The sequence below is a fragment of the Epinephelus lanceolatus genome, chromosome 1, assembly GCF_041903045.1.
Source record: "Epinephelus lanceolatus isolate andai-2023 chromosome 1, ASM4190304v1, whole genome shotgun sequence".
NCBI lineage: Eukaryota > Metazoa > Chordata > Actinopteri > Perciformes > Serranidae > Epinephelus > Epinephelus lanceolatus.
This window is the reverse complement of record NC_135734.1, coordinates 50,709,702-50,735,032: the sequence shown is the minus strand read 5'-3', so window position 1 is coordinate 50,735,032 and position 25,331 is coordinate 50,709,702. Positions and strand designations below refer to the sequence as shown.

The following is a 25,331-nucleotide window of genomic DNA, read 5'->3' as shown; positions in this document are numbered from 1 at the left end:
TTTTATTTGGAACATTTTATATTCACAAATGTAAATGGCCTAAAACAAAGCCACACATACATAAACTGAAAAGAGAATTTTGACACTATGTCGAAACATTACACAGACTGAAGAATGGTAAAGCAATGAAAACCTTATATAAGCCTTATATAAATTATATAGATTAAATATGATATTAATATTGTGTAATTTGTTGTTGGTTTGTCTTGGGCATGTATTTTGTAAGCATTTAAATTCTATGCTCAACTAAGGGTCATTTACACACAAAACATTTGTTAATGAAAATAAAAAGTCTTAATTTTGTTTAACATCTACTTAAGCTATTTTAAATGTTAGGTTTTATATAATGAGTGCAAATGGTCTCAAAGAAAACTCACATGGGGGGTGGGACATTCATTTTAAATACTACACCGTTAGGACTCTGATTGTCTACAATGACTTGAAATCCTCCTTTCAGTCAGAATAGCAGCAGCTCTACTCTGAGCTCCCTCCACATGTCCGAGCTCCTCCCCCTATCTCTAAGGCCGAGCCCAGACACCCTTCTAAGTGAACTAATTTCAACCGCTTGTATCTGTGATCTGATTCTTTCAGTCACTACCCAGAGCTCATGACCATAGGTGAGGGTTGGCATGTAGCTGAACCAGTAAAGCTTTGCCTTCTGGCTCAGCTCCCTCTTCACCACGAAGGTCCAGCGTGGCGCCAAACAGCCTGTCCATTTCACTCCACCCTCACTCGTGAACAAGACCCTGAGATACTTTAACTCCTTTGCTTGGGACAGTAACCCTCCCCAAACCCAGAGGGAGCAATTGTCTTGCAGGAGAGAACCATGACCGCAGGTTTGGAGATGCTGACTCTCATCCCAACCGCTCCCCACTTACTGTAAACCGTCCCAGGTCACGCTGGAGGTCACGGTGTGATGAAGCCAACAGAACCACATTATCTGCAAAAAGCAGGGATGCAATTCTGAGATCCCCAAACTGGACCCTTTCCTCCTCCTGGCTGCACCTTGAGAGCCTGTCCATGAAGATTACAAACAGGATCGGTGACAAAAGACAACCCTGGTGGAGGTCAACACCCACTGAGAACGTGTATTAAAGAAAACATGCTTATATCATGCTCCATTTCTGCCTGTGTTTCCCCCTAAATCAAATCCTTCACACTGGACCTTTAAATACAGAACATTTGTGCACATTATATACCTGAACTGTCCTTCAGATGTAGTCTAGAAACAGTTTTAAGACAATATTTGATTCACTTAGTACAAAGTATAAACATTTTATTACAACTAACCCGTCTCACTACTGAAATATTTAAGGAATCATTAAACAGGTTTCTTTTTTCATATTTTAATGAAAAAGTAGAATAGTACAGTTGTAACAAATGACTGGGCCTTAAATGAAAAGGTCAATGTGAAACAACAGCATATTTTAAGTTTTCATTTCCCATATCAAGTCTCATCGAGCCTCACAAACCTTTGTCCTGTTTCTTTTTTAAGTACACATTAGCTCACAACAAACAATAAAACATCTATCCCTTTGGAAAGACACGAGTCTGCAATATTCTTACACAGCTGAATTTGTGAGAGGGGTGGGTGAGTGGGGTCAGACATTTTCAACATTTGTTACCTCCCCAAACAATTTTCTTATTATTATTTTAAATGTCCTACTATCCAATTCCTGATTAGATGGTACTGCAGCTGATCCCAGCGCTGCCTGGAAGTGGAAGGTGGACAGCAGGAGGCGTTATTTCATGATTTACAAGGTTCACAACACTAACATCAGCACTACAGAAACCGTCTGGGATGCATCAGTCAAATTAAAGAAAGCCAGGAAACAGTCAAGAAATGAAAGAAGATAATCTTAAAAAAAAAAAAAAAAGAAATCCTCAATAAATATCTTACCTAAATATTTCTTACTTCGCTGCCAGAAGGGCTGGTGTACCCTCACGTGTCAAAGACCAGCTAAATGTACTTTAACATATGTCACCCATACTCCGTGCCGTCCCTCCTAATAAACCACTGACACAAACACTTGTTATGTTGCGCCTCACGTGTTATTGGTTGAGTCATTTCCATAAAAATGTGGATTACTGGCGAGGCCACGTGGTGCTGCTGTCATGAATGAAACACAGAAAACAAGTTTATTTAAAAAAAAAAAAAACAATGGCACAATTTGTTGGAATACAGGTGACATCAACTGAACATTAAAAAAAGACTAAGTTGGAGGTTAAAAAGGGAGAGTGCTGCAGGTCTGGATGTCTCTACAGTAGAGTGGTCATGGGCCTCAAAGGACAGGTTCACTCTTCTTTCCAAGTCTATCTTAGCACAACACTCACATGCCTGTAAGTACACCGCAACTGTTGTTGGTTGCTGTAATCCTCCTGTTCACACTGGGGACAAAATACACAGCTCTCATTTTATGTCAAAATGTGTTCTTAAGTTTAGCTGAAGCTTCAAATTCACCCCAGATAAACTTCAAATTAGATTCTGCACAGAGCAGGACAGTGGGTTTTGATCACATCAGACTCCTCGAGGAGCCGAATCAACAGGAGTCATCACAGCCACAGATTATTCTTTTAACAGTACAGTGTGTCGGTTTGTTTTAAGACAGGCTTCCCTTTAAGCATCAGTATGGGGTTCATCAACATCAGTGTTCCTCATCCTCCTCGACAGGATGGCATGGAAATCAGGGAAAAGTCGGAGGAAATGAAACACATTCTTTAAAACATGACAACTTTCCAAAAAGCATCTCAGACTGTATAAAACAAGCGGACGTAGCCACTGTGACGTCACCTGTTGGTTTGTGGACTACCATTTTGAAGCCTTTTGGCCATCACCATCTTTGTTTTTCTTTTTTGGGCCAGAAGTGACCATATTTGGACCATGGATGTATTACTAGACGTGGATGCTGGACCTAAAGATGGAGCCTATTCAGTCCAGTGAGAATTGCTTACGTATATTAGGCCCCCAGGAAGTGCAACGGTGCTCCTGAGTTCGTCACGTGATGTCATTGGTCCCTGAACGACTTTTCCTCTTAGCCCTACATTGGAAAAGAGACGTCTGTAAATTGATAGATCCTTTTTTTTAAAGCCTCACAACCCCTGTGAAGTGGCTTGTTACACTTTCATTTGATCCATTTTGGGAGCCACAAGATTAATCAAGTTAGCGTAGCACTAAACCAGAAGTAGCTGTGAAAGTCTTTAGTGCGCAAGCTGTATATGCCCAGTGATGCAGAAGTAGCGCCGGTCATCTGGTTCAGAGATTTTTGGTTTCATGCACCACTGAGCAACTTTTACAGGAATGAACGAGGGCCTGCCGCCAACGCTGTATCCAGGTACATCCACGGCGTATATGCCAAAGGTTTCTAGCTTCCCGTTTTACAGCCCACTGAATATGCGCAGTAGTGTTTCTCCCACCTGCTCCGCCCACGAGTTCCCACTCTGCCCACAGACTGCACTGTGATGACATCATAAATTTTAGCCTGGAGGAAAGTTTTACAAATGTAAAACCTCCATGGATGAAAAATGTATAATAAAAAGAGTCATAATTGATCTATTTTGCAGTTCAATGTGTCCTGTCGACGGTTTTACAGGTGGCTCTTTCACAATAGTGGCCTAAAGGCTGCAGGGGATTTTCTCGCTGCAATACCGCGAGTGGCCACTGGGGGAAAATAGAAGCAAGGCTGAGCAGCGTTCCCGGGCGCCTTACTTGGACGAGAGGGTGAAACCGGGGAAGACAATTATTGTAACAGCTCTATCCTGATTGACTTACCATGGTAGTCACTTGTCAATCACAGATGAGCCACGCCCTGAAGCACAGCCCAGCGTAATCGTCCATTTGACTCTATGTGGGACCATAATTTATAAAACGAACATTAAGCTGTGTTGAAGAAGGCTTGGAACTAGTAATTGAGACCATAAACTCTTTGGGAAAATGTTTACTGAGGTAACAAACAGGTGAGACGTAGGCGCCTTTTCTCATAGACGTCTATACAATTGGACTGGAGTCGCCCCCTGCTGGCCATTAGAGTGTCTGCAGGTTTAAGGCACTTCTGCTTCACTTTACAGACCCGGAGGCTACGTCAACGTCTTTTACACAGTCTTAACTCGGCATCAAGATCTTGTCGGGTGGTGTCGGCAGAGGCTGAAAAAGGGGTGGAAACTGTACAGTGACTAATAAACATGCTCAAGCTGCCACTTAACCTCCAACTGCTCCGGCACAGCTGCTCACTGCTCTATGACTTGATTCCACTAACAACTATCAGTGTGTGTGTACTGACCCTGCTGGAGGATCAGTCACGTTTTAAGCCAGCGTACTGTGTAAGCAGAAAACCTGTTCCCATTAATCAGTGCTCCTGTTGTATGAATTCCTACCCAACCTTAAATCTGACGACTGTTGCAAACACTGTTCAGTCTCCTTACACCTAATTTCAAAGTATAGCACAGGCTGTGGCCTCACATGTACACACCAATATCTATACTTCTGAATCAGTGTAGCATTACCAGATGAGTGAACACCGCCCAAAACCCAAAAGACTGAGACAAACATGTCAGACAAAACTCCCCTCCTCCTCTCCTGGTCCCCCCTCCTCCTCCTCCTCCTCCTCCTCCTCCTCCTCCTCACTGGATAGCAGTCTGGTCCAAGTCAAGTCCAAAGCTGTGTGAATGTGTTTTTGTTCCTCATTACAGTTCTGTCCGTGCTTTGGCAGCCGCAGGAGCGTACTTGGGCATGAGCTCTGTGATTTTGCGGATGAAGTCGGTCTTTTCGGCGCAGCCTTTGCAGGACTCGCCCCACTCCTCCAGAATCTTCTTCAGGTCCTTTACTTTAAGCTTTTTCAGGTCGACTGTGGTCAGGTCCAGCTGTTTGTCTACATGGGAAACACAGGAAAAGACACAAAATGACGCCTTTGCAGCTGTAATCTTTAAAATGCCCCGGTAGAGTTTTTAACCTCTAGCTGTTTGTCTCGTGCGGCAAGTTGGATTCAACATGTCAGTCAGACCTCAAGATTCACATGATGTGTTCTAGTGAGTGACACCAAATGTTACTGAGGGTAGCTTTCAATGCATTCGCTCATCTCTGTCTTCTATCAATGATATGGCACAAGCAGAAGAAAGTCCCAGGATATGAAGAAGAGACAGCGAGGTGATATTTTCCACAGTTTCTCATCGCCTTCATTATTCATGCTTGGTGCTTATGAATTTTAGCAGCCAAATTTAATATTCTTACTGCCAGCTCAGCTCGTATAAATTAATTTTTTATTATTGCCCCGCATTCATAAATGCATTTGGAGAAATACAACTGCTGGGTTTAATACATTATTCATCTATCATAGAACACCTACACAGAGACACTTGTTGCCGTCATACACTCACATGGCTTCTACCACTGCTACGCTGCTGCTGCCCACACATCAGTGCGTTCCTGATTGAAATCTCAGAGTGGATATTAAGGCACCACCTAAAGCTCAAGACTGACCCTGTGTTCCTCCAAGGGGAAAGGTCCCCTAAACTAGACCTGCCCAACACCATGATGTTGGTGAACTGTCAGCCCCCTGTCAGTCGCCTCTACATCACCAGGATTTACCTATAACCTGTAATCACCAGGGAGGCAGCCCAGGTGATTATCCAGGTGCTTGCGAGCTTGAACTCAGTTGATTTTATTTATTTTAACCTGCTGAACTGACTTTTGTCATTATGAAACGTTCTGTTAAAGTAGCCTTGATCAGCAGCCTGTGCTGACAGCATCATGGAGCTAAATCCACCTTGTACTACATTAGTTATGAGCAACACGACAAAATGATTCACCCAATATTATTGTTATAAGAGCAGTGTAGGTCATCTGGAGACCAGCTGCACAGAATGATCACGTAGCAGTGAAGGTACAGTGGAGTTTGCAGTCTGTGCAGAAATAAATGCTGAAGCTCCTGGAGACCAGCAGAAGTCCTGTGTCTTATATCCCGACAGCTGAGAGGAGTGACGGGGGTTTGCTCCAGAATGAGTATCTACTCTGGACTCTGCCGATAAAAACAGAGCGTCTCCCCTGTGCGATCACCGTTGGGAAGCTGGAGCCCAAAAAAGCTAACATTATGTTTGTTAATAAACGAACTTACAGAGCAACTCGTGTCTGACAGGCTGTGCATGATTTCCTGCAGAGCCAAAAACAACATGAAGATCAGATTTCAGTAGAGTTGGGAAGATGCACACGGTGCACGCTGTGTTAGTTTACTCGAAAAATCACGTTTTTTTGGGGTGATGAGACAATAAGAGCGCTCTCTTTCATACAGCCTGTTCAAGGCGGGAATGTTGCACTTCATTCTGCCTCACCATTCTCTGCTTTTCTCACATTAAGCCAGCCGCAGAGGATGTGACAGAAGCCCCTGTTCATGGCGGGAATACTGAGCCTTTATGCTGCCTTGCTGTTCTGCATAAAAATTAAGAATGCAGCAGGGAGACAGAGTTGTCTTGCCTTTAAGCCAGCGGTGGAGGTGTTACCAGTGCTGAATTGACGTCTGTGTAAAAGGGTCGACCGGCAGGGTGGGGCCATGGACAGGATGGGTGTGATGTTTTGACAATGTGTTATGTGTGCGACCCTCTGCCAGGAGATATAAGAAGCAGCTAGAAGCAGTTAGCAGCTATCTTAAAAAAGAACAGCAGCCCAAAATGTCAAAAAATTGGGAAAACAAGAGGTCTGGGAGCTCCTTAAGGCCCTGACACACCAAGCCGATGGACGGCTGGGACCAAAGTCAGGCCGTCAGTGAGCGTCTGTCGCCCTAGTTTTTGCGGTGTGTCCCGCACCGTCGGCACTTCGGCGTCTGCGGCTTTTCGGTCGATTGAGCATGTTGAATTGGCGGCGGAGCTTGTCGGTGAGAGAGATCACTCTGATTGGCTGTTCAGGTTTTATTTCCTCGCCCCTGTAGCGAGTGAATCTGCCTGTAGTGAAACCGGGGCTAACCGGTGCTTCCTCCTCAGGCTCCACTTCACTCAGCTGCCCCACAGACCCGCTGCTTCTTCCCACTTTAACCTGAATAACAAACCGGAGCTAGCTGGGAGCGGCTAGCGGAGCGTTAGCCGCAGCATGACCGGAGGGAAGCACAGCCAGTTAGCCTCCGCTAGTCTCTGAGCTAGCCCCGGCTCTCCGTTTGGATCCAACCGGAGCACCGAGCCCTGGTTTGTTATTCAGGTTAAAGTGGGAAGAAGCAGCGGGTTTATCGGGCAGCTGAGTGAAGTGGAGCCTGCAGAAGAAACACCGGGACCGTCTGGATGTAATAGTCCGTGGAGGTGCTGCGGTGCTCGGCTGCACAGATAGGAAACCCCTCGGCTGACAGGATGTACCACTCTCTCACTCCGCTCTCTCTCACGCAGGCACAGAAAATACGTGCTACTTGGCCGTCGGATGTAGTCCGTGTAGTGTGTTCAAATGCAACTGACACAGGGCGACGTGAAGCGACGTGAGGCGTAGACAACACAACAGTTGGCTTTCGACGTCACTAGTTCTTTGATGTCGATTTGGTGCGTCCGCACCTTTACCCTCCAAGCAGAGGATGAGATCAGCCACCATGTAACATGGACAGTAAATGGTTCTAAGTGACATGTTATGCTGTTTTTATCGTTTAGACAACACTGCCGATGTCACACGATTGTCTCTGTTCAGGCTCCACAGTGGAAGACTGAACTCCCCACTGAAATCAGGACATCAGAGTCACTGCCCATCTTCGCCCTCAGGCTACAGACCACCTTTTCAGACTGCGTCTCAATGAGATTTACTCACTTATGTCTTGTTTCAAAAAACTACAAATATCTCTCAGGGCTGATACTTCAGTTAGCTCTAGCTTCTGCTACCACCCGGTTCCACTACACTTACTGTAAGTCACTTTGGACAAAAGTGTCTGCCAAACTAAAGCAACATAACACATGTGCAACTCAACTCTTCCTCCTCTGCTCTCCTTACCGTATTTCAGTTCACAGATCTGACTGTCCTTCTTCTTCAGTTTCTCACAGATCTTTTCCACTGGGACGTGGTAGCTGAGAGGTTTGGTCACCTCGTTGATCATCTTGGTGGCTGCGTCACTTGTTGCCCCGATGTAGTAACACTAGACACGTGAAACAGAGACAAAGAAATCTCATTTGACTGTTTGTAAAGGGTTAACAATGTGTACACGGTCTCAGAGTTTTCACTCAGTCTCATAACCAAACAGTACGGAGGCTTTCACACCTGTAGCTCGGTTCATTTGGTCCTTACATTCTGGCCTGTTTCACGTTCACACTTTTTTCCAACAAACCAAGAAGAGTAAACATGACAATAAAGCTAATGATTGGACTGTTTGGTGATGTCATCCTGCCTCATCAATACATGGACCCATGTGGGAAATCTAATTCTGGAGACTGACTACAGGTCACAGTATTGATCTTAGTTCCTCTGTGGTCGCTGCTTTTCACTCACTTTTTATGAGGTGAATTGCTTAAGAACACAAAACAGGAAACAAGCTCAACACGGTGTGACACCACCTTAAAACTGATCTTACTTCATATACGAACATTTAACATTTCATTTCACTTTGCAATTTTGTCCTTAAATGAATAAAAAAATACATCAGTTAACAAAAATCTAATAATATGCAGTTTACTTCTATCACTCTACACATCTACGTCCAACACACACACACACACACACACACACACACACACTAAAGGACTAATTCAATCTGTAATTTACTTACAAAGCGGTTTTCTTTGCTTTTAGCATCTTTGCAGCTCTTTATGAGGAATTTCTCGATGTCTCCGCTGTTGAAGTTTACGTTGTTGTCCTGTAGTGACTGGTAAAACTTCCCGAGGAAGGTCATACACACTGAAACAAAGAGGACACACGTATTAAACACCTTTTCACAGGAAGCCACGGAGAGGGATTTAACATGGTGACAAATAAACAACCCATTAGTCAAACACTGTGTGATTTCTGCTGAGTGGTGGTTTGTTAAATATCCACTTCAGACTAATACTTGGATGGGCGAGGGTGTTTGTTTCCGGACATGAATACATAACCAGATTTATACTTTACATGTTGATGCCGACAAACGGGCTCTACTTGTTGCAGCAATTACGCTTTTCTGCAGAGTGACAGATGCTTGATAAAAGAGTACTTAACAGAAAAATGCAAACTGCCAACATCAGCACGTGATACTCTTTTCCCTCAGTTAGATATTCTCTTGTTTACTACAAGGAACATCTCCTCTTTTTACTCTTGTAGAACAAAAGTCCACAAAATATCTAGTTTTCAAACTGTGGTTTAACAAACTTTAACACGTCAAAAAATGGGTTTGAAACTGGGAAATAGATCAATATAATATCGAGAACTGAAACAATAAGCAATCAGAAATTAATCTGCACCCATTTTGATTGTTGATAAATGATTTCAGTCTGTTATCCAGCAAAAATGCCAAACATTCACTGCCTCTATCAGCTAATGTTACAGCTGCACAATGAATTGAATAACAATCAAAACCGTTAACACTGGATCAAGATTGGGACATTCACATTTCTGCATTGGCCACTGAAGTTATCAGGCCCTCTGCTACGAGCAGCATCAGATAAACAGACCTTTTAAACAGGAAACTGCGTCAGTGTTTTTATCGGATTTATATCGATCTGTTTGTTTCAGAGAGGAAGAGACCTCTGCTGATTGTTCGGCTCTCGCTAAAAACCACCTGAATGTCAGAAAAAGGTGAGCACCTGTTAAGTTATGTGAGAGAACAGGTGAGCACATTAAGGCTGCAGCTTCATTGTTGACTAATCTGTCAATTATTTCTTCGATTAGTCGACTAATCGTTTTATCGAAAAATGTATTAAAATGTTGAAAAATGTTGGTTTGTCTCTCCCAAACCCCAAAATTACGTCATCTAATGTCTTGTTTCGTACTCACGCCAAAGGGTTTTAGTTCACCATCATGGGAGAGTGTGTAAAGCTGCCAATATTTGAACATAAGAAGCTGCAATAAGAGTATTCTAAGGTACTTTTATATGAAAAATGACTCAAACCGATTAGTTGACTACTAAAATAGTCACAGATTATTTTAATAGTCGATTAGTGGACTAATCGGCTATAGAGGCCTGTATCTGACATGCCAAACAGCTAGGGATGTCCCGATCCTATCGGCTCCGATCACGTTATCTTTACAAAATCAGAATCGGTAATAAAAGATCGGAGGAATCAAAACAATAAAAATGGCCAGGTTTTTCATCTATGTTGTTCATTGTTGCCTCCGTTTTCCAACGTATAAAGATATAGGCCTATTTTGTTTGTTGAAGACAAGAAGATATTGAATTTGTTAACATTTTGTGCTGCTGAACCACCGATAAGCTTTTTGGATACTATTTAAATAAAAAACAAACCTTATGAGACACCTTGGATGCATTCTTTTTTTTTTTTCTTACTTAATGCTTTGCATTGTATCGGATTGGATGCAAAAAAAATGTGATCGGGACATCCCTACAAACAGCATCATAGAAACACTGATTTGTAACATTAAACTATTTTATTCAGTATTTTTAATATGATAATAATATCCTGAATCAGTATTTTTAATCAGTTTTAATCAGGTGGGGCGTTTGTTTTGGAGAGGAAGAGACCTCTGCCATTATTCAGCTCCTGGTAAAAACCTCCTGAACAATGAACACTGAACAACCTGCAGTCCTCAGACGCCACTAAACTCCCTAACAACCATAATATATTTTATTATGTTGGTATGTTACACTGAGTCTTGCACTTTTATTATATTAATACTGGTGTGCCCTGTTTACATAGTCTACCTGTTGACTTCACTGCTTGTCATCACAGCACTGTCACTTTACCGTGTGTACCTACACGTTATATAATGGATCCTCTAACTTAAATTTAAATGTATGGGTTATTTTTTAAATACGTCCTATGACATAATGTCTAAGTAATTCTCATTTTCTTTTTTAATTTGTTATCATTATATTATTGCTGCTAATTTCCTGATATTGTATATGCTTTTGTTTGTTTGTTTTATGTACAGTACAGGCCAAAAGTTTGGACACACCTTCTCATTCAATGCGTTTTCTTTATTTTCATGACTATTTACATTGTAGATTCTCACTGAAGGCATCAAAACTATGAATGAACACATGTGGAGTTATGTACTTAACAAAAAAAGGTGAAATAACTGAAAACATGTTTTATATTCTAGTTTCTTCAAAATAGCCACCCTTTGCTCTGATTACTGCTTTGCACACTCTTGGCATTCTCTCCATGAGCTTCAAGAGGTAGTCACCTGAAATGGTTTTCCAACAGTCTTGAAGGAGTTCCCAGAGGTGTTTAGCACTTGTTGGCCCCTTTGCCTTCACTCTGCGGTCCAGCTCACCCCAAACCATCTCGATTGGGTTCAGGTCCGGTGACTGTGGAGGCCAGGTCATCTGCCGCAGCACTCCATCACTCTCCTTCTTGGTCAAATAGCCCTTACACAGCCTGGAGGTGTGTTTGGGGTCATTGTCCTGTTGAACAATAAATGATGGTCCAACTAAACGCAAACCGGATGGGATGGCATGTCGCTGCAGGATGCTGTGGTAGCCATGCTGGTTCAGTGTGCCTTCAATTTTGAATAAATCCCCAACAGTGTCACCAGCAAAACACCCCCACACCATCACACCTCCTCCTCCATGCTTCACAGTGGGAACCAGGCATGTGGAATCCATCCGTTCACCTTTTCTGCGTCTCACAAAGACACGGCGGTTGGAACCAAAGATCTCAAATTTGGACTCTTCAGACCAAAGCACAGATTTCCACTGGTCTAATATCCATTCCTTGTGTTTCTTGGCCCAAACAAATCTCTTCTGCTTGTTGCCTCTCCTTAGCAGTGGTTTCCTAGCAGCTATTTGACCATGAAGGCCTGATTGGCGCAGTCTCCTCTTAACAGTTGTTCTAGAGATGGGTCTGCTGCTAGAACTCTGTGTGGCATTCATCTGGTCTCTGATCTGAGCTGCTGTTAACTTGCCATTTCTGAGGCTGGTGACTCGGATGAACTTATCCTCAGAAGCAGAGGTGACTCTTGGTCTTCCTTTCCTGGGTCGGTCCTCATGTGTGCCAGTTTCGTTGTAGCGCTTGATGGTTTTTGCGACTCCACTTGGGGACACATTTAAAGTTTTTGCAATTTTCCGGACTGACTGACCTTCATTTCTTAAAGTAATGATGGCCACTCATTTTTCTTTAGTTAGCTGATTGGTTCTTGCCATAATATGAATTTTAACAGTTGTCCAATAGGGCTGTCGGCTGTGTATTAACCTGACTTCTGCACAACACAACTGATGGTCCCAACCCCATTGATAAAGCAAGAAATTCCACTAATTAACCCTGATAAGGCACACCTGTGAAGTGGAAACCATTTCAGGTGACTACCTCTTGAAGCTCATGGAGAGAATGCCAAGAGTGTGCAAAGCAGTAATCAGAGCAAAGGGTGGCTATTTTGAAGAAACTAGAATATAAAACATGTTTTCAGTTATTTCACCTTTTTTTGTTAAGTACATAACTCCACATGTGTTCATTCATAGTTTTGATGCCTTCAGTGAGAATCTACAATGTAAATAGTCATGAAAATAAAGAAAACGCATTGAATGAGAAGGTGTGTCCAAACTTTTGGCCTGTACTGTATATATGTGTAGTTTCCCCCTTTTACCTTATTTACCACATTTAATGTTTAAAATGTTTATCTCTAGGGTCCACTGCTTTACTCCTAAATGTCCTCATGTGTCCCATAGAAGACCTGGTGAGAGCGCTTTCAGTTTTTACGCCCCCAGATTGTGATATTCAATACCACTGAATATTAGAACAGTAAAGTTTCTCTGTATTTTTAAACGTAAATTAAAGACCTGCCTTTTTAATCTGGCTTTTAATCACTGTCTTGACTTTTAAGTTTTAACCACTGGTTTTTACCTTCCTTTATCTCTCCTGTTCATTTTTATTTTATTTATTTATTTATTTATGTGCTGTGTTTTTAATTCTATTGAGTTTCAATCTTTTTTTTTTGGCTGGTTTGCTTTTTTAATATTTTATTGTTTTGTGTGTCATCCCAGTTTTGCCATGTGGAGCACTTTGGGCTGCATGTATGTATGAAAGGTGCTGTATAAATAAAGTTATTTTTTGGTCTCTGCATGTGTTAAATAATCCTCATAAATGAAAAAAAATCGACTCCTATTTTAGTTTATGAACCCACTTTTATTTCTGTTATTTTATGTTGTTATTTGTATTCATTAAAAAGGTTTATCTTACGTTCATGGTTAATGTAATAAATAAATAAATAAAAATTCAGTCTGTGTTTACTGATTGATTCAGGTGTGACTGTGGCAGTTTTGTTGGTGGTGGACTTATCTGAGGCTCATTTTACCAGGTTTTTTATATCAAAACTCGCTTTGTGAGCAACAAACAGGTAGAAAATTATTTTACCTTTTGAGACTACTGCAGGTAAATGTGACAGCATCACTAACAGATGTTACACCACCGTTTCAAACTCTCCCCCATCATCACCTCATCTCTCTACACTCCACAGAGAGCTCGGGACTCCAGTTAAAGGAGATTTGTGCTTCCTCTTTTATTTCATTTTAAAGTTGCCATTGAGCTGATGCTGCAGCTAACAGCAGCTAGCACACAGACCTTACCTTCACACTCTCCTTCCTTCAGGGCTTCAGAGGAACCGGGAACCAGAGCGAGCGCGAGAGCCACCGACAACCCGCCTAAAGTCAACATTTCGACCCGATTGACCGACACGTTTGTCGCCTTTAACCGCTGCTGGAGCAAAAACGTTCAGCTGTGTGTGAGGTTCACTCTCATGAGTCGCTACAGACGCCGGTAAAGTGAGCACGCAAGCGTTCCTGATTGTACGGGCTTTCCGTGCTACGTCACACTATGCGGCCACCTTATTGGCCGAGAGGTCCGACTCTTCCTGTGCTCTTCCACGCAATTTGTTCTGATTGGACGAAGGCAGAACATTCCGGGAACAACGTCCAGTTGGCGCCGTCTGATTGGACCACGGCCGCCCCGTGCTCTCATAAAGTCATTTCACATTCTAGGAAAACTAGAAAATCAAAACTTATATAAACACACACACATATGTTCATAAATATATATTCTTTTTTCCATATGTGCATTAATGCAGGTGAATATAGTGTAGATCGTGTTGAGTGTAACGTTGTTTAGCACTTTATCTTACTATATAATGAGGAAAACTCTTTGTGTGTGTGTGTGTGTGTGTGTGTGTGTGTGTGTGTGTGTGTTCCAGGTTTTTCTCCTCACTGACTTGGTCAATCCATGTGAAATTTGGCACAGTGGTAGAGGGTCATGGGAGGATGCCAATGAAGCAATATTACATCAATTGGCCAAAGGGGGGCGCTATAGCAACCCATTGAAATGTCAAACTTTGAATGGCCATATCTCATGCCCCGTATGTGGTAGAGACATGAAACTTTGCACAGAGATGCCTCTCCTCATGAGGAACACATTTGCCTCAAGAACCCATAACTTCCGCTTATATAGATTTTCCGCTATTTTGAATGTTTTGAAAAACACTTCAAATGGATCTCTTCCTAGGAAGTTTGAGCGATCTGCATGAAACTGGGTGAACATAATCTAGGGACCAATATCTAAAGTTCCCTCTTGGCAAAAGTTGGAAAACTTACTAAAACTGAGCTTCTATAAGGCAATGAATATTGCGGAGGGCGTGGCTCATCACATAAAGGTGTATAACATCTCAAGGGTTTCACCCATCACCACGCAACTTTGTAGGCAACACATAATCTGAGGGGACCCCTCCATTATTGACCCCATCAAACAAAATGGGGGCGCTAGAGAGCTCATTTCTTATCTAGGCCTAACTGCCATATGGATTTTTACTAAACTTGGTAGATATGTAGAACAGGACGCCTCAAGGTGACTGGAGAAATTTAACTCTAATTGGCAACTGGGTGGCGCTATAACAACAGAAAAATGCTTCAAAATGGCTAAAATGCGACCGATCGCTGTGGCTCCCCCTGTGGACCAATGTTGGTGTTGTTTCTAATGTTTGGTATGACTAAGTCATGGTATGGTATGCTGTACATAATCAGGGAAACTGTCAGTGTGTCATTCTGTCAGTCAGTCATTCTGTCTGTCCCACGTTTTTCTACTCACTGACGTGGTCAATCTATGTGAAACTGCACATAGGCATTGAGGACTGGCATAGGTAGAAGGTGACAAAGCTACCAATGGCTATGGACTAGTATTTTATATTTTTCTAATTCTGATATATGTCTTTTTGTATTTTATCTTTATTCGATGAGTATTTCATTGCCATTCAACTTGCTTTTCTATCTGTGCTATTTGAGCTGCTGCAACATGTTAATATCCCTGGTGTGGGATCAGTAAAGTTTTATCTTATCTTAAATTAAGTGTTATATTTCCTTCTTTTTAACTGTAGGAAACAAAAGCCTACAGTTCATAACGGTGCTGCTTGTATCATATATCAGAGACAGAGACAGAGGACACAATAAAACTAATAATTCAGAAAAAAATAATCAGTCATAAATACTTTATTGTTCTCCAGAGGGATAAATGTAAAACGTTATAGTTGCTCTGATGTGATAGAGTGGAGAATTATAGGAGGTAGAAATAAGAAGTATAAAGTATGAAGTAGAAGAAAATATTTATGTTTATTATTTAATGTTTATTTATATAAGCATAGCATACATAAATGCCACACACACTCTTCCCATTTTCTGTTTTCTTTCTATTTTCTCCATTATTTATTTATTTATTTATTCCTCCTTGTTTTGAATCTGAGTTACGTATGAATTACTCTTTTCCGGTCATATCACTTGATGGTGCTGTTGCCCTTTTTTTGTTTTGCTCTTGATTTTACAACATACCAAAACTGTTCTTAGGTACAGTACTTGGGTGAATACATTTAGTTAGTTATATCTATCAGTAGACTTTTCACTTAAGTGAAAGTAACAATATACCACAGGGTGCAGACACTCAAATTTTTACTTTAGTAATGTTAAAGTACTCATGGTGCAGAATAAGCCATTTCAGATTGTTATGTATCCTCTGAATTACAGTTTAACAAGTGTCCTGAAGCCCCGACATAAAGAGTTGTTTGGAAAAACGTCATTTGAACTCTGTTTTTAGCCTCATTGTAGCCTGTAGCTCTGACTGCCTCTCTGTGTACACCGTGCTCATGTGTGCACAGACCGTGAGACATGGGTGGCGCGTTCATGTGTGTTCACGTGGTTTTGCTGGTCTCGCACACGCACACCTGAACGCGGTGCACAGAGGTGCACTTGGATCACTATAGATATAGATATAGATATTTTGTGGTTTCAATTATGTGTTTTTGGACGTTTGAATCTGGGGCGCCGTCAGCCTCCATTAGGTGGAGTTGTGTTGCTACCTCCTCTCCCCTTGGATCTCTGCAAGTGATGTGAGGACTCTAAAACTTCACCTGAGCCTCCCTCGGCATATGGGTGAGTAGATAATGGCTGAATTTTCATTTTTGGGTGCACTATCCCTTTAATTTGTAAAGTAGGTGCAACAAACAAATATAGTGCAGTAAAAAATACAATATTTTCCTCTGAAGTGAAGTAGAAGTATAAAATACAATAACACAGAAATACTTAAGTGCCTTTAAGATTTAAGTCGGCCAGCAGTACCTGTACTTAGCAATGTACTTAGTGACCTAAATAAGCCTGTCTCCTGCATATCCTGCACACACCTGTAGCCTACAGCTCTCTTATTCTAAAAACAGTTAATATTTGTACATATTTGTTAAAGCATCTTTTCATATTTTTATTTTGCAGTGGGCTTCTTTTCCTTTTTTTCAGCTTTATCTTAATATTTTTATTGTATGCATCAAACACCAGGCAAATTCCCTCTAAGTGAACCTGTAGTAACCCTGATTCTGATCATCAATAGCAGATAATCAATATCTTACGGTGGCTGGTGGGCTACCTCACTCAGCTAGTGAGGCTGTGTTTACAGCTCTGATGAGTTTATGCTTTGATCTGTTGGCAGGAAGGAGACTCAGAGAGGAGAGGAGTTCTCACATGGATCTAATTAACTGTGCCAAGCTTTGTTCTCTCCTCCAGCAGCAGCAGCAGCAGCAGCACAAGGCTGCCTGGGTGTCTCTTATATAACTGTGACGTAATAAACTGCTCCCGTTCAGTCAGTGGCTCTTTAACTATTAACCATCAATGTGAAAGGCTCATTATGTTATCATATCCTGAGCTCAGCTGTTGTGTGAAACATAAAGTTTGATATTTTCTTACCGGCCTACAAAGGGCAGAGAGTGACGTCAGGGTGAGGTTTTTTTTGGCTGGTTACGTCAGCAGCGCTGCGCGTTGTTGCAGAGTCACTGCGACTGGTTCGACTGTAAACAAGGGTGAGGAGAAAGAAGAGTCGCCATTTAAGCTAGGCCTTCAGCGGCTCTGATCTCTGTCGTTTTTAATAACTCTCAGTCTTTCGTGAGTGATTTCGTGATAAGAGTCTAAACATACATGCGAAGTGTTTTAAATAAACACGCAGGTTGTTGTGTTTTCGCGGAGACAAGTCGCACAGAGCTAGCTCTTCAAGCTAGCGACAGTCAGTACGTTAGCTTGTGTTAGCCGTAGCTAGCCTCGCTGGCTAATCAACGTCCGAGGGCCTGTTGCGAGGGAAACACCTTATATGCCCTGGGTATATCTCTCTCTTTACTGTGACCAGGATATCCTGAACCGTGAGTATCACCTCTCGTGATTTAAAAGGTTTCTAAACTGTTAAAAATGACGCACTATGACCAGCTAGCCAGTTAGCTTAGCAGCCAAAGTAGCTTGCTAGCATTAGCCAGTAGGGTGGGAGTGCATATGAAATCCACTGTTTACAAGCAGTGGCTGCCAATGTTGTTGATTTGGTTTTGTCGAGGTCCATGCAGACACGTGTGACACACTCTTAACATCACAATAATGTAGGTATAACTCACACCACACCTTGTGTCTTTATGTTTGTGGCACTGTCAGCTTGTCAGTCACATGATGTGTGGTAAACAGGATCAGTGATACGTGAACAAACTGCGGATGAGTATCCCAACAGCACCTCTGATTTAATGTTCTTTTTACTGCAGATATTAATACTTATTGTCAGGATCCAGGGCTTTAATATCAGTTACTGCTGCTGCTATACTTTGGCCATGTGTTGTGGAAACCTGTCAGTTTGGGTTTCACATCAGGTGCCTGACATATAACTGTTGAGCAAAGAATTTAAGCAGACTACTCGATTTGATGTTGGTGAAGATTCTCAGTCATCTAGGTCATCGAAGAGGCTCCTTCAGTTCGAACTGAATACTCATAAGTACATAAATACAGACCAACATTTAACCAAACAACAAAGACAACAGTGTCGTATCAACTGAAAACTCCAATAAAAATGTATCTGGAATATCAGTTTTACAGTCATCAATATAAAGTGTGCCGAATAGAGGAGAGCTCACACTGGGGTGCGCATGAGTCACTAACAGTGGGACTTGAATATGGCTAACTATCTGGACTCTGTTAGTAAGAAATGAATGGTACCACTGACTCAGGTGAAGATTAACCTTTGCCAATAAAGGCTCTGTCTGAATCCTGTTAAATGCTAATGTAAGAGAACCCTAGCTGTTGTTTTAGGCTCATGTAAAACCCACGATAATAATCCATGTTTCAGTGATGAATCACTGTTGTGTGTTTGTGTTGTAGCTGGGTGGCTGGTCAGAGCAGCCTCCTCCCACCATGGAGGCAGGAGGGAAGGACTGTGAGGAGGAAACACTGCAGACGGCATTTAAGAAGCTGAGGGTTGATGCTGAGAGGTAAATAACAGCAACCTGCACGGATCAAATCTCTGGTTTCTTGACTCCTGTTTTTTGCTGCTGTGGTGAAATGCTGGTTTGTTCTTATCACATACTGGCTACTGCTATCATGGCAGATGTAACTCACTCTAATAACATTACCCCGTGAGGATTTCTGGGTCTTCCACAGTGACACTCTTGGCATCTCTACACTGTCACTACAGTGTAAAGGCACCTTTTGTCTTTATTGACCGCATCACATTGTTTATTTGCAATAACCTCCACATAGAAAATACTTAGGTCACGTACATAAAATCTAACAGCGCTGAGCAAATGCTGCGTTAGGTCCCGATCACACAGAAAGGGTTTTGCAGGTTGCAAAACGCGAGGCGCAGTGCACTAGTAAAAAAACACACTTGCTGTGCCTTTTTATGGTTGCCAAGCAACCACCACATCATGTACTTACCCTAACCTTCCGGTGTAATCAGTCACCTGTTTATTTTACTTTATTTATATCCCAGTAATCATGCATTTCCTGCCATGTTGAGGCAGAGGGTACTGTCTGTAGCTCTGGTTGAGGGTGAGAGGCTGTCAGCAGATAAACAGAGATCTGTGTGGGTACATGAGACCCTAAAAAAGAGGCTGGATCATGGGGAGTACCACCAGTTGGTCCAGGAGCTTCTCCTCCATCATGGATGTTTACAGGCATATTTTAGGACGACTCAGGGGCAGTTTGACAACCTGCTGTCTGTTCTCAGCCCTAGCATAACGAAAATGGATCCGAACTACTGTGAGGTCATTGGTCCTGCCGAGCGACTGAGCACCACCAGTTTCTCCTCCATTGTTTACTAACTGTAAACTTGTTGTCGGGACCACCACAGAAGGCCCGCCTCTCAAATCATCCCATTGGACAATGGGGAAAAAAAGCAGAGATGACATGGGGCACTTTTCTGCTCTGAGCTGAAGTTTTTTCAACTCCAGGAGTTCAGAGCGCTCCGGCAAAAACACCTGGCGCCTAGATTGCAGAAATGCGAGGCGTGTAGCAACGCCACAATCAGCGAGTGCAAAGCTTAATTCTTATTAAAAACAATTACAAATAGCTGCCTCCAGCTGCTTAGACACTTTCCGTGTGATCAGGGCCTGAGTTAGTTTATAGCCACCCAAAAAAAGGCCCACCAAAAACTCAATCATATCGAAGCCACCAAACTGCACTGACAAAAACAGTCATGTAACTTAGCAGAACACTGAGTTGGTGGTCTAACGTGGCCCTGACTGGTTAATGTGGAAGGTAAAGCGAAGGAAATATTCAAATATTGTGTACACTTACACTCATATAGATTTTTTTTTTATGTGGCTAAAATGCGTTTTACCGCGGCCCCGTCCACAGCAGGACATTGCTCAGCTTCTGTGCTGGTAGATTTGGTTTATCAGACATGATAGAAAAGCAACAAGTAGAGTTGTGACAACACAAATTCAAGAACTCCTAGTGACTTGTTTAAAGGTACAGTTTCTGAATACAAACTGTAAGCACTTCTGTGGACTCAGAGTTTTGATACTTGCACAGTATTGATACGGCACCTATACCTGCTTCATTTTTAGGAAAGACCTGGAAATCTGACTTTTTACAACCTTTAATTCAAAAGCATGTGTGATAATCAACTTCAAACTAGTTGACAGGCAACTGACGATGTTTAACATCCCAGACTTCTCTGCCTCATCAGTAATGGCAGCAGTGCTTTGAGATGCTGTGATGAAGTTCCTGTAAGTTTACATGTTTCTCTCTTCTCTCCAGTTTACCCGGAGCTGTGAGTGTCTCAGAGGCGTTGGCTCCCAGAGTGCCATCCCGTGCTTGTCTTGACACCAGCGGAGTGAAGCCCAAACTCGGCTGCCCGAAGGACAACTGGCATGGGTAGGTGGAGGCGGTCACTGCTCAGACGGTTGATGTGCGGTCCTTTGAACAGAAGGTTTAATTTTTGGGCTGTGAAGAAGTGTTTCAAAACTGCAAGTCTGCTTCGTTATAATAAAATTAATTGTGGAAGGGAGGTAGCTTTTGTTATGTCACTGGCATTCAGTTTTTTTCATTCATTGTCAGTAACTGCATATCCTGGAGCATGGTCATGAGGGGGGTGGAGCCTATCCCAGCTGACACAGGGCGAGAGGCCAATGCACACCCTGGACAGGTCACCAGACTATCACAGGGCTGACACATTCACACATACTGGCAATTAATAATCACCAGTTAACCCAATCGGCATGTCTTTGGACTGTGGGAGGAAGTTGGAGAACCCATAGAAAGCCCATGCTGAGAACATGTAAACTCTATGCAGCGGGACCCAGTCGGTTTAAACCCAGAATCATCTTGCTGTGGGGCAGCAGTGCTAATCACTTCACCATTGTGTCACCCATTTACAGTTTGTATTTTGCCAGTTGAAATAGCTCAAGCTTGGAGGGGAACACAGTGAAGTTGTGGACTGAATCAGAGCGTTTACATGACACTAAAGAAACTTGATGTGTTGTGTTAGTCTGGCTGAAATCTTACTAAATCAAATTGCTTAAAGTCGGACTAACACACCCAGATAATGTGATGGGGAGTGAATACTACTGGACCCAAACTGGCCGAGGCGCTCTGAGCATGCTCCACAGTTTTCGCCCCGGGCTTTGACCCGGAAGTCCAATAGCATTAAATGTGTAAGAGAAGAAGAAGCCGGTAACAACATGGAGAAATCTACATCCAGAGCCGTGACTTTTTGGACGGACCAAATGTACAGAGCTGTAAAGTTGTCCACCATGGTACCAGTTAGCTGCTAGCTAACCGTAGCTAACTTGTTTGTCCATTGTTTGGTCTGTGACGTAATAGGTCAACAGGAAAAAGGTCCAATACTAACAAGCTGAAAGGGGGCATATCTCCACCTATCGTAGAGGAGTCGCACATACTTGGCTCAATAAATGGATTCCCCTCCCATGCTTGTATCCTGGGACAAGAACAGTAGGCCAGTTAAATGTCCTCGTCCAGCTGTGACTGTAACTCGACATAACTGTGCGTGTAAATGTAATGAGTATTATTTCAAGATTTGAACATAGGTTAACATGTCTGATGTGACAGATTATGTCCAAGAAATTAATCTGAAATCTTTGGCAAAACACTATAAAAGCCAAAGTGTGTTTGTGAAGTTTTTTGAAGTACCTCACATAAATTAATAAATAAATGGACGTGCAAAGAGTCAGAACTGTTTTTGTTGTTGTTGTTGTTGTTGTTGTGACTAATAGTGATGTCTCCTTCTCCTCTGGCCTTCCTCTTTCTTTCTTCCTTCCCTCCATCTTTAGCTGCATGAGGAAAACTTCTAGAGGAGCATCCAGAACCCAGCGGCGTCGGAGGTCCAAGTCCCCCATCCTCCACCCTCCGAAGTTCACCTACTGCAGCACCACTGCAGCGTCAGCACTGTCGACCTCTAGTGGCTGCCTGAAGCACCAGCGCCTGGCCGTGCCTGAGCCTGTGGAGCCTCGTCCCGCAGTTGACGGGAGAACAACCTCCTCTGTCGTTGTCCCGGCCCAGAAAGAGCTCTCTTCCTCAGCCGCTCCCAGCCACAACTCCCCTCTGGTGTTTGGATCTTGTGCTGGGTATGAGACGCACGTTGGAGCTGTGGTTTCCCCGCCATCCTTACAGGAGATCCCCTCCGTTGTTACTACTGTTGTGACATCATCCGGGCAGGACGGAGGAAGCTCTGCAGAGTCATGCAAGGAGAGTGACCCAGAGAAAAGTGCCTGTGAGGGAGCAGAGTCTGGAGCAGGAGCAGCTCGGGTATCCGTACCTGCAGAAGCTGCTGACTTCAGAGCGTTATCAGAGCTCCACGGCAGTGCCTCCGCAGAAGGCCCCCACGTTCCCTGCTCCTGTGCCTGGAAGAGTAGTTCGGATTCCCAGGAGGAGAGCAGGCAGGGGGCTGATTCTGAGTGCCAGTGTCAGGGCTGGCAGGGCGTGGAGGTGTACTCCTTCACAGGGCTCCGCAACGTCATGTCAGAGTGCGAGAGGAGCCTGCCGAGCCGCGGGGACGCCCCCAGAACTCTCAGCACCAACAGCAATGCTGCCACAGCTTCGTCACCTTCATCATCGTCGCCAGCGTTGTCGTCGGGCTCCCCTCGCTCTTGTTCGGAGCAGGCGCGGGCCTACGTCGACGACATCACAATAGAGGACCTTTCTGGCTACATGGAGTATTATCTCTACATCCCCAAGAAGATGTCACACATGGCTGAGATGATGTACACTTAAAATGATTAAAAAAGAAGCTATTATTATTATTATATCATAAGGAAATCATAAAGTAAAGAGGTTTTTTCTGTTGTTGAGGGAAAAGGTGGCCTCGAAGGAATGTCAGTAGTGGGTAGAAGAATGGATCAGGCATGACAGTTGTAATTTAAATAAACAACGTTAATTGATTTTAACCCAGGTTGAAATGTCTCCATTGTCCCCTGCCCTCCGTTTGAGCCCCGCCTCTTTTTATTAAAACTGACGGAAACAAACAAACACCTGTTTCTCATTAGTTCTGTTTGTGCTACATTTGATTCTAATTTGAGTTTACAGATGAAGTTGCCAAAGCTCTTGGTGCAGGGTCTTGCAGACTTGTGATGCCAAGTGTTTGTGGTGTTGTGACATGTCTGGATTTCATTTCACTCAATAAAGAAACAAACAGTTTTTGTCTGAAAATGTGTCGTCGTTGTCTCTTCAGTCCAAGTTAATGCACCAATAATGAAACAACAGTGTTTATGCTGGTGTGTGTCTTAGAGCTTTACTTCCTGGGATACACACTGGTCATTAAAACTATAGAAAAATTCATTAAGTAACAACAGATAGATATATAAATGTATAAGTAAACAGGAATAAATGAATAAAAGAATAAATACAAGCTGAAATAAATACTTTAATAAAAAAAAAAATGCAGAGGTTAGGACCTCTAATTACCACACACAAACAAATACAGGAAAAAATAAATATAGTACAAAAATGAAGAAATACATTAAACAAATATGTGTATGTTTAACAACTTATTTATTTCTGCATTTATATATTTACTCATCATCATCATCTGGATTTCAGCATGTGTTTATTCTGTATTTATTAATTTTGTTTTTTGAATATTTATTTATTTAAATATTAATTCCTGTATTTATTTGTATATTTATTTATTATTGTATTTACTTATTCTGTATTTTTATTTATTGTTTTTTATACAGTAGGTGTTTTATGCCATGTATGTTTTTATTGTCTTCTTTTGCACTGTGTGGGCTGAGCACCCATAATGTCGTTGTACCCTGTACAATGACAATAAGATCAATTCCATTCTATTTATTCATAAATTAATTTATTTTTTCTGATCTATTATTATATTATTTTTATTCCGTTATTTATTTGTAATTTTTTAGGTATTTATTTATTTAATATTTTTATTTCTTAATTTGTTTATACATTCATTTACTTAATTATCTTAAAAAATTATTACTGTTTATTCCTACTTATATATTTATTTATTTATATATTCTTGTATTTTTTTTATAATTTACTTATTTCTTTATTTAGCTCTTTATTGTTTATTCATTCATTCATTCATTCATTTCTATACATATTTTTTTTACTACTGTATATATTTATGAATGTATTTTACTGTCACTTAAATCACTTTTTGTCCTCCATATAAAACATACCAAGAGAATGGTGAAAAAATATATAGATGCCAATTATAGATCATAGATCATGTTACCGTCAGAGTTCACTTCTGTAAGCAAAAATGCAAAGATTGACCTTGAAAGCAGCAAAAACACCGTTCACCACAGGAGACCCAATTAGACGGGTGTTTTTCTTTTATATGGGGCCCTAATATAACAAGACAAACAGATTGACAGCCACTGGTTTATTGTAGTTTATAAGATTATCATGTCTTTTTTAAACATCATCTTAAAGTAAGCAGTAACTAAAGCCGACAGATGAAATAAACATTTCCCTCTGAGCTGAAGTGGATCAGAATTATAAAGCAGCATAAACTGGAAAAACTCCAGTAAAAGTAAATGAGCTGAGTCACTGATGAAGTTACAAGAAAAGTGTTTGTGTCTTTGGGACTTTTCCTCTGAGGTTTCTCACAGCTGAGTCTGTGGCTCCTCTTCACTGCACTGAGCTCTGGGGTCCGTTTCACAAAGCAGGTTTAGTGAAAACTCAGAGTCTGTTAACCCTGAAATGAGGGAAACTCTGAGTTTTCCGTTTCAAAAAGGGAGGTAACTCAACCCAGAGAAAGAGGGGTAACTCTAGCCTGTTTCAGAGAGAGAGAGGTAACTTAAGCTCTCGGTCAGTTACCGTAGTAACAGACTCTATGAACCTAACCTGGTCGGGACCAGGTTTTTGTCAATGAACCTCGAGTTTCTCTCTGTCTCCGCCCTCTTTCAGAGCCACACACTCCATTTGATTTCCTCATTCATTCAGTCAGCAGGCGAGTTTTGGCGTAGCCGTTCTGCCGTCTGT

At 42.1% G+C, this 25,331-nt stretch overlaps 2 protein-coding genes across 2 annotated transcripts; one reads left to right on the top strand and one right to left on the bottom strand.

The window, feature by feature from the left end:
* Positions 1-1,330: 1,330 nt before the first annotated feature.
* manf (mesencephalic astrocyte-derived neurotrophic factor) lies at positions 1,331-13,874 on the bottom strand. The gene is made up of 4 exons (XM_033627408.2): positions 13,662-13,874; positions 8,715-8,842; positions 7,946-8,087; positions 1,331-4,865 (listed from the first exon to the last, which is right to left on the bottom strand). The coding sequence occupies exons 1-4, from the start codon at positions 13,747-13,749 to the stop codon at positions 4,681-4,683; spliced, it is 543 nt and encodes a 180-aa protein (XP_033483299.1). The 5' UTR covers positions 13,750-13,874; the 3' UTR covers positions 1,331-4,680.
* A 3,497-nt stretch (positions 13,875-17,371) lies between these two features.
* Positions 17,372-23,528, top strand: oser1 (oxidative stress responsive serine-rich 1). The gene is made up of 4 exons (XM_033627712.2): positions 17,372-17,746; positions 18,741-18,850; positions 20,622-20,738; positions 22,154-23,528. Exons 2-4 carry the CDS (start codon positions 18,774-18,776, stop codon positions 23,091-23,093), a joined length of 1,134 nt encoding a protein of 377 aa, XP_033483603.2. The 5' UTR covers positions 17,372-17,746; positions 18,741-18,773; the 3' UTR covers positions 23,094-23,528.
* The last annotated feature ends 1,803 nt before the right edge of the window (positions 23,529-25,331 follow it).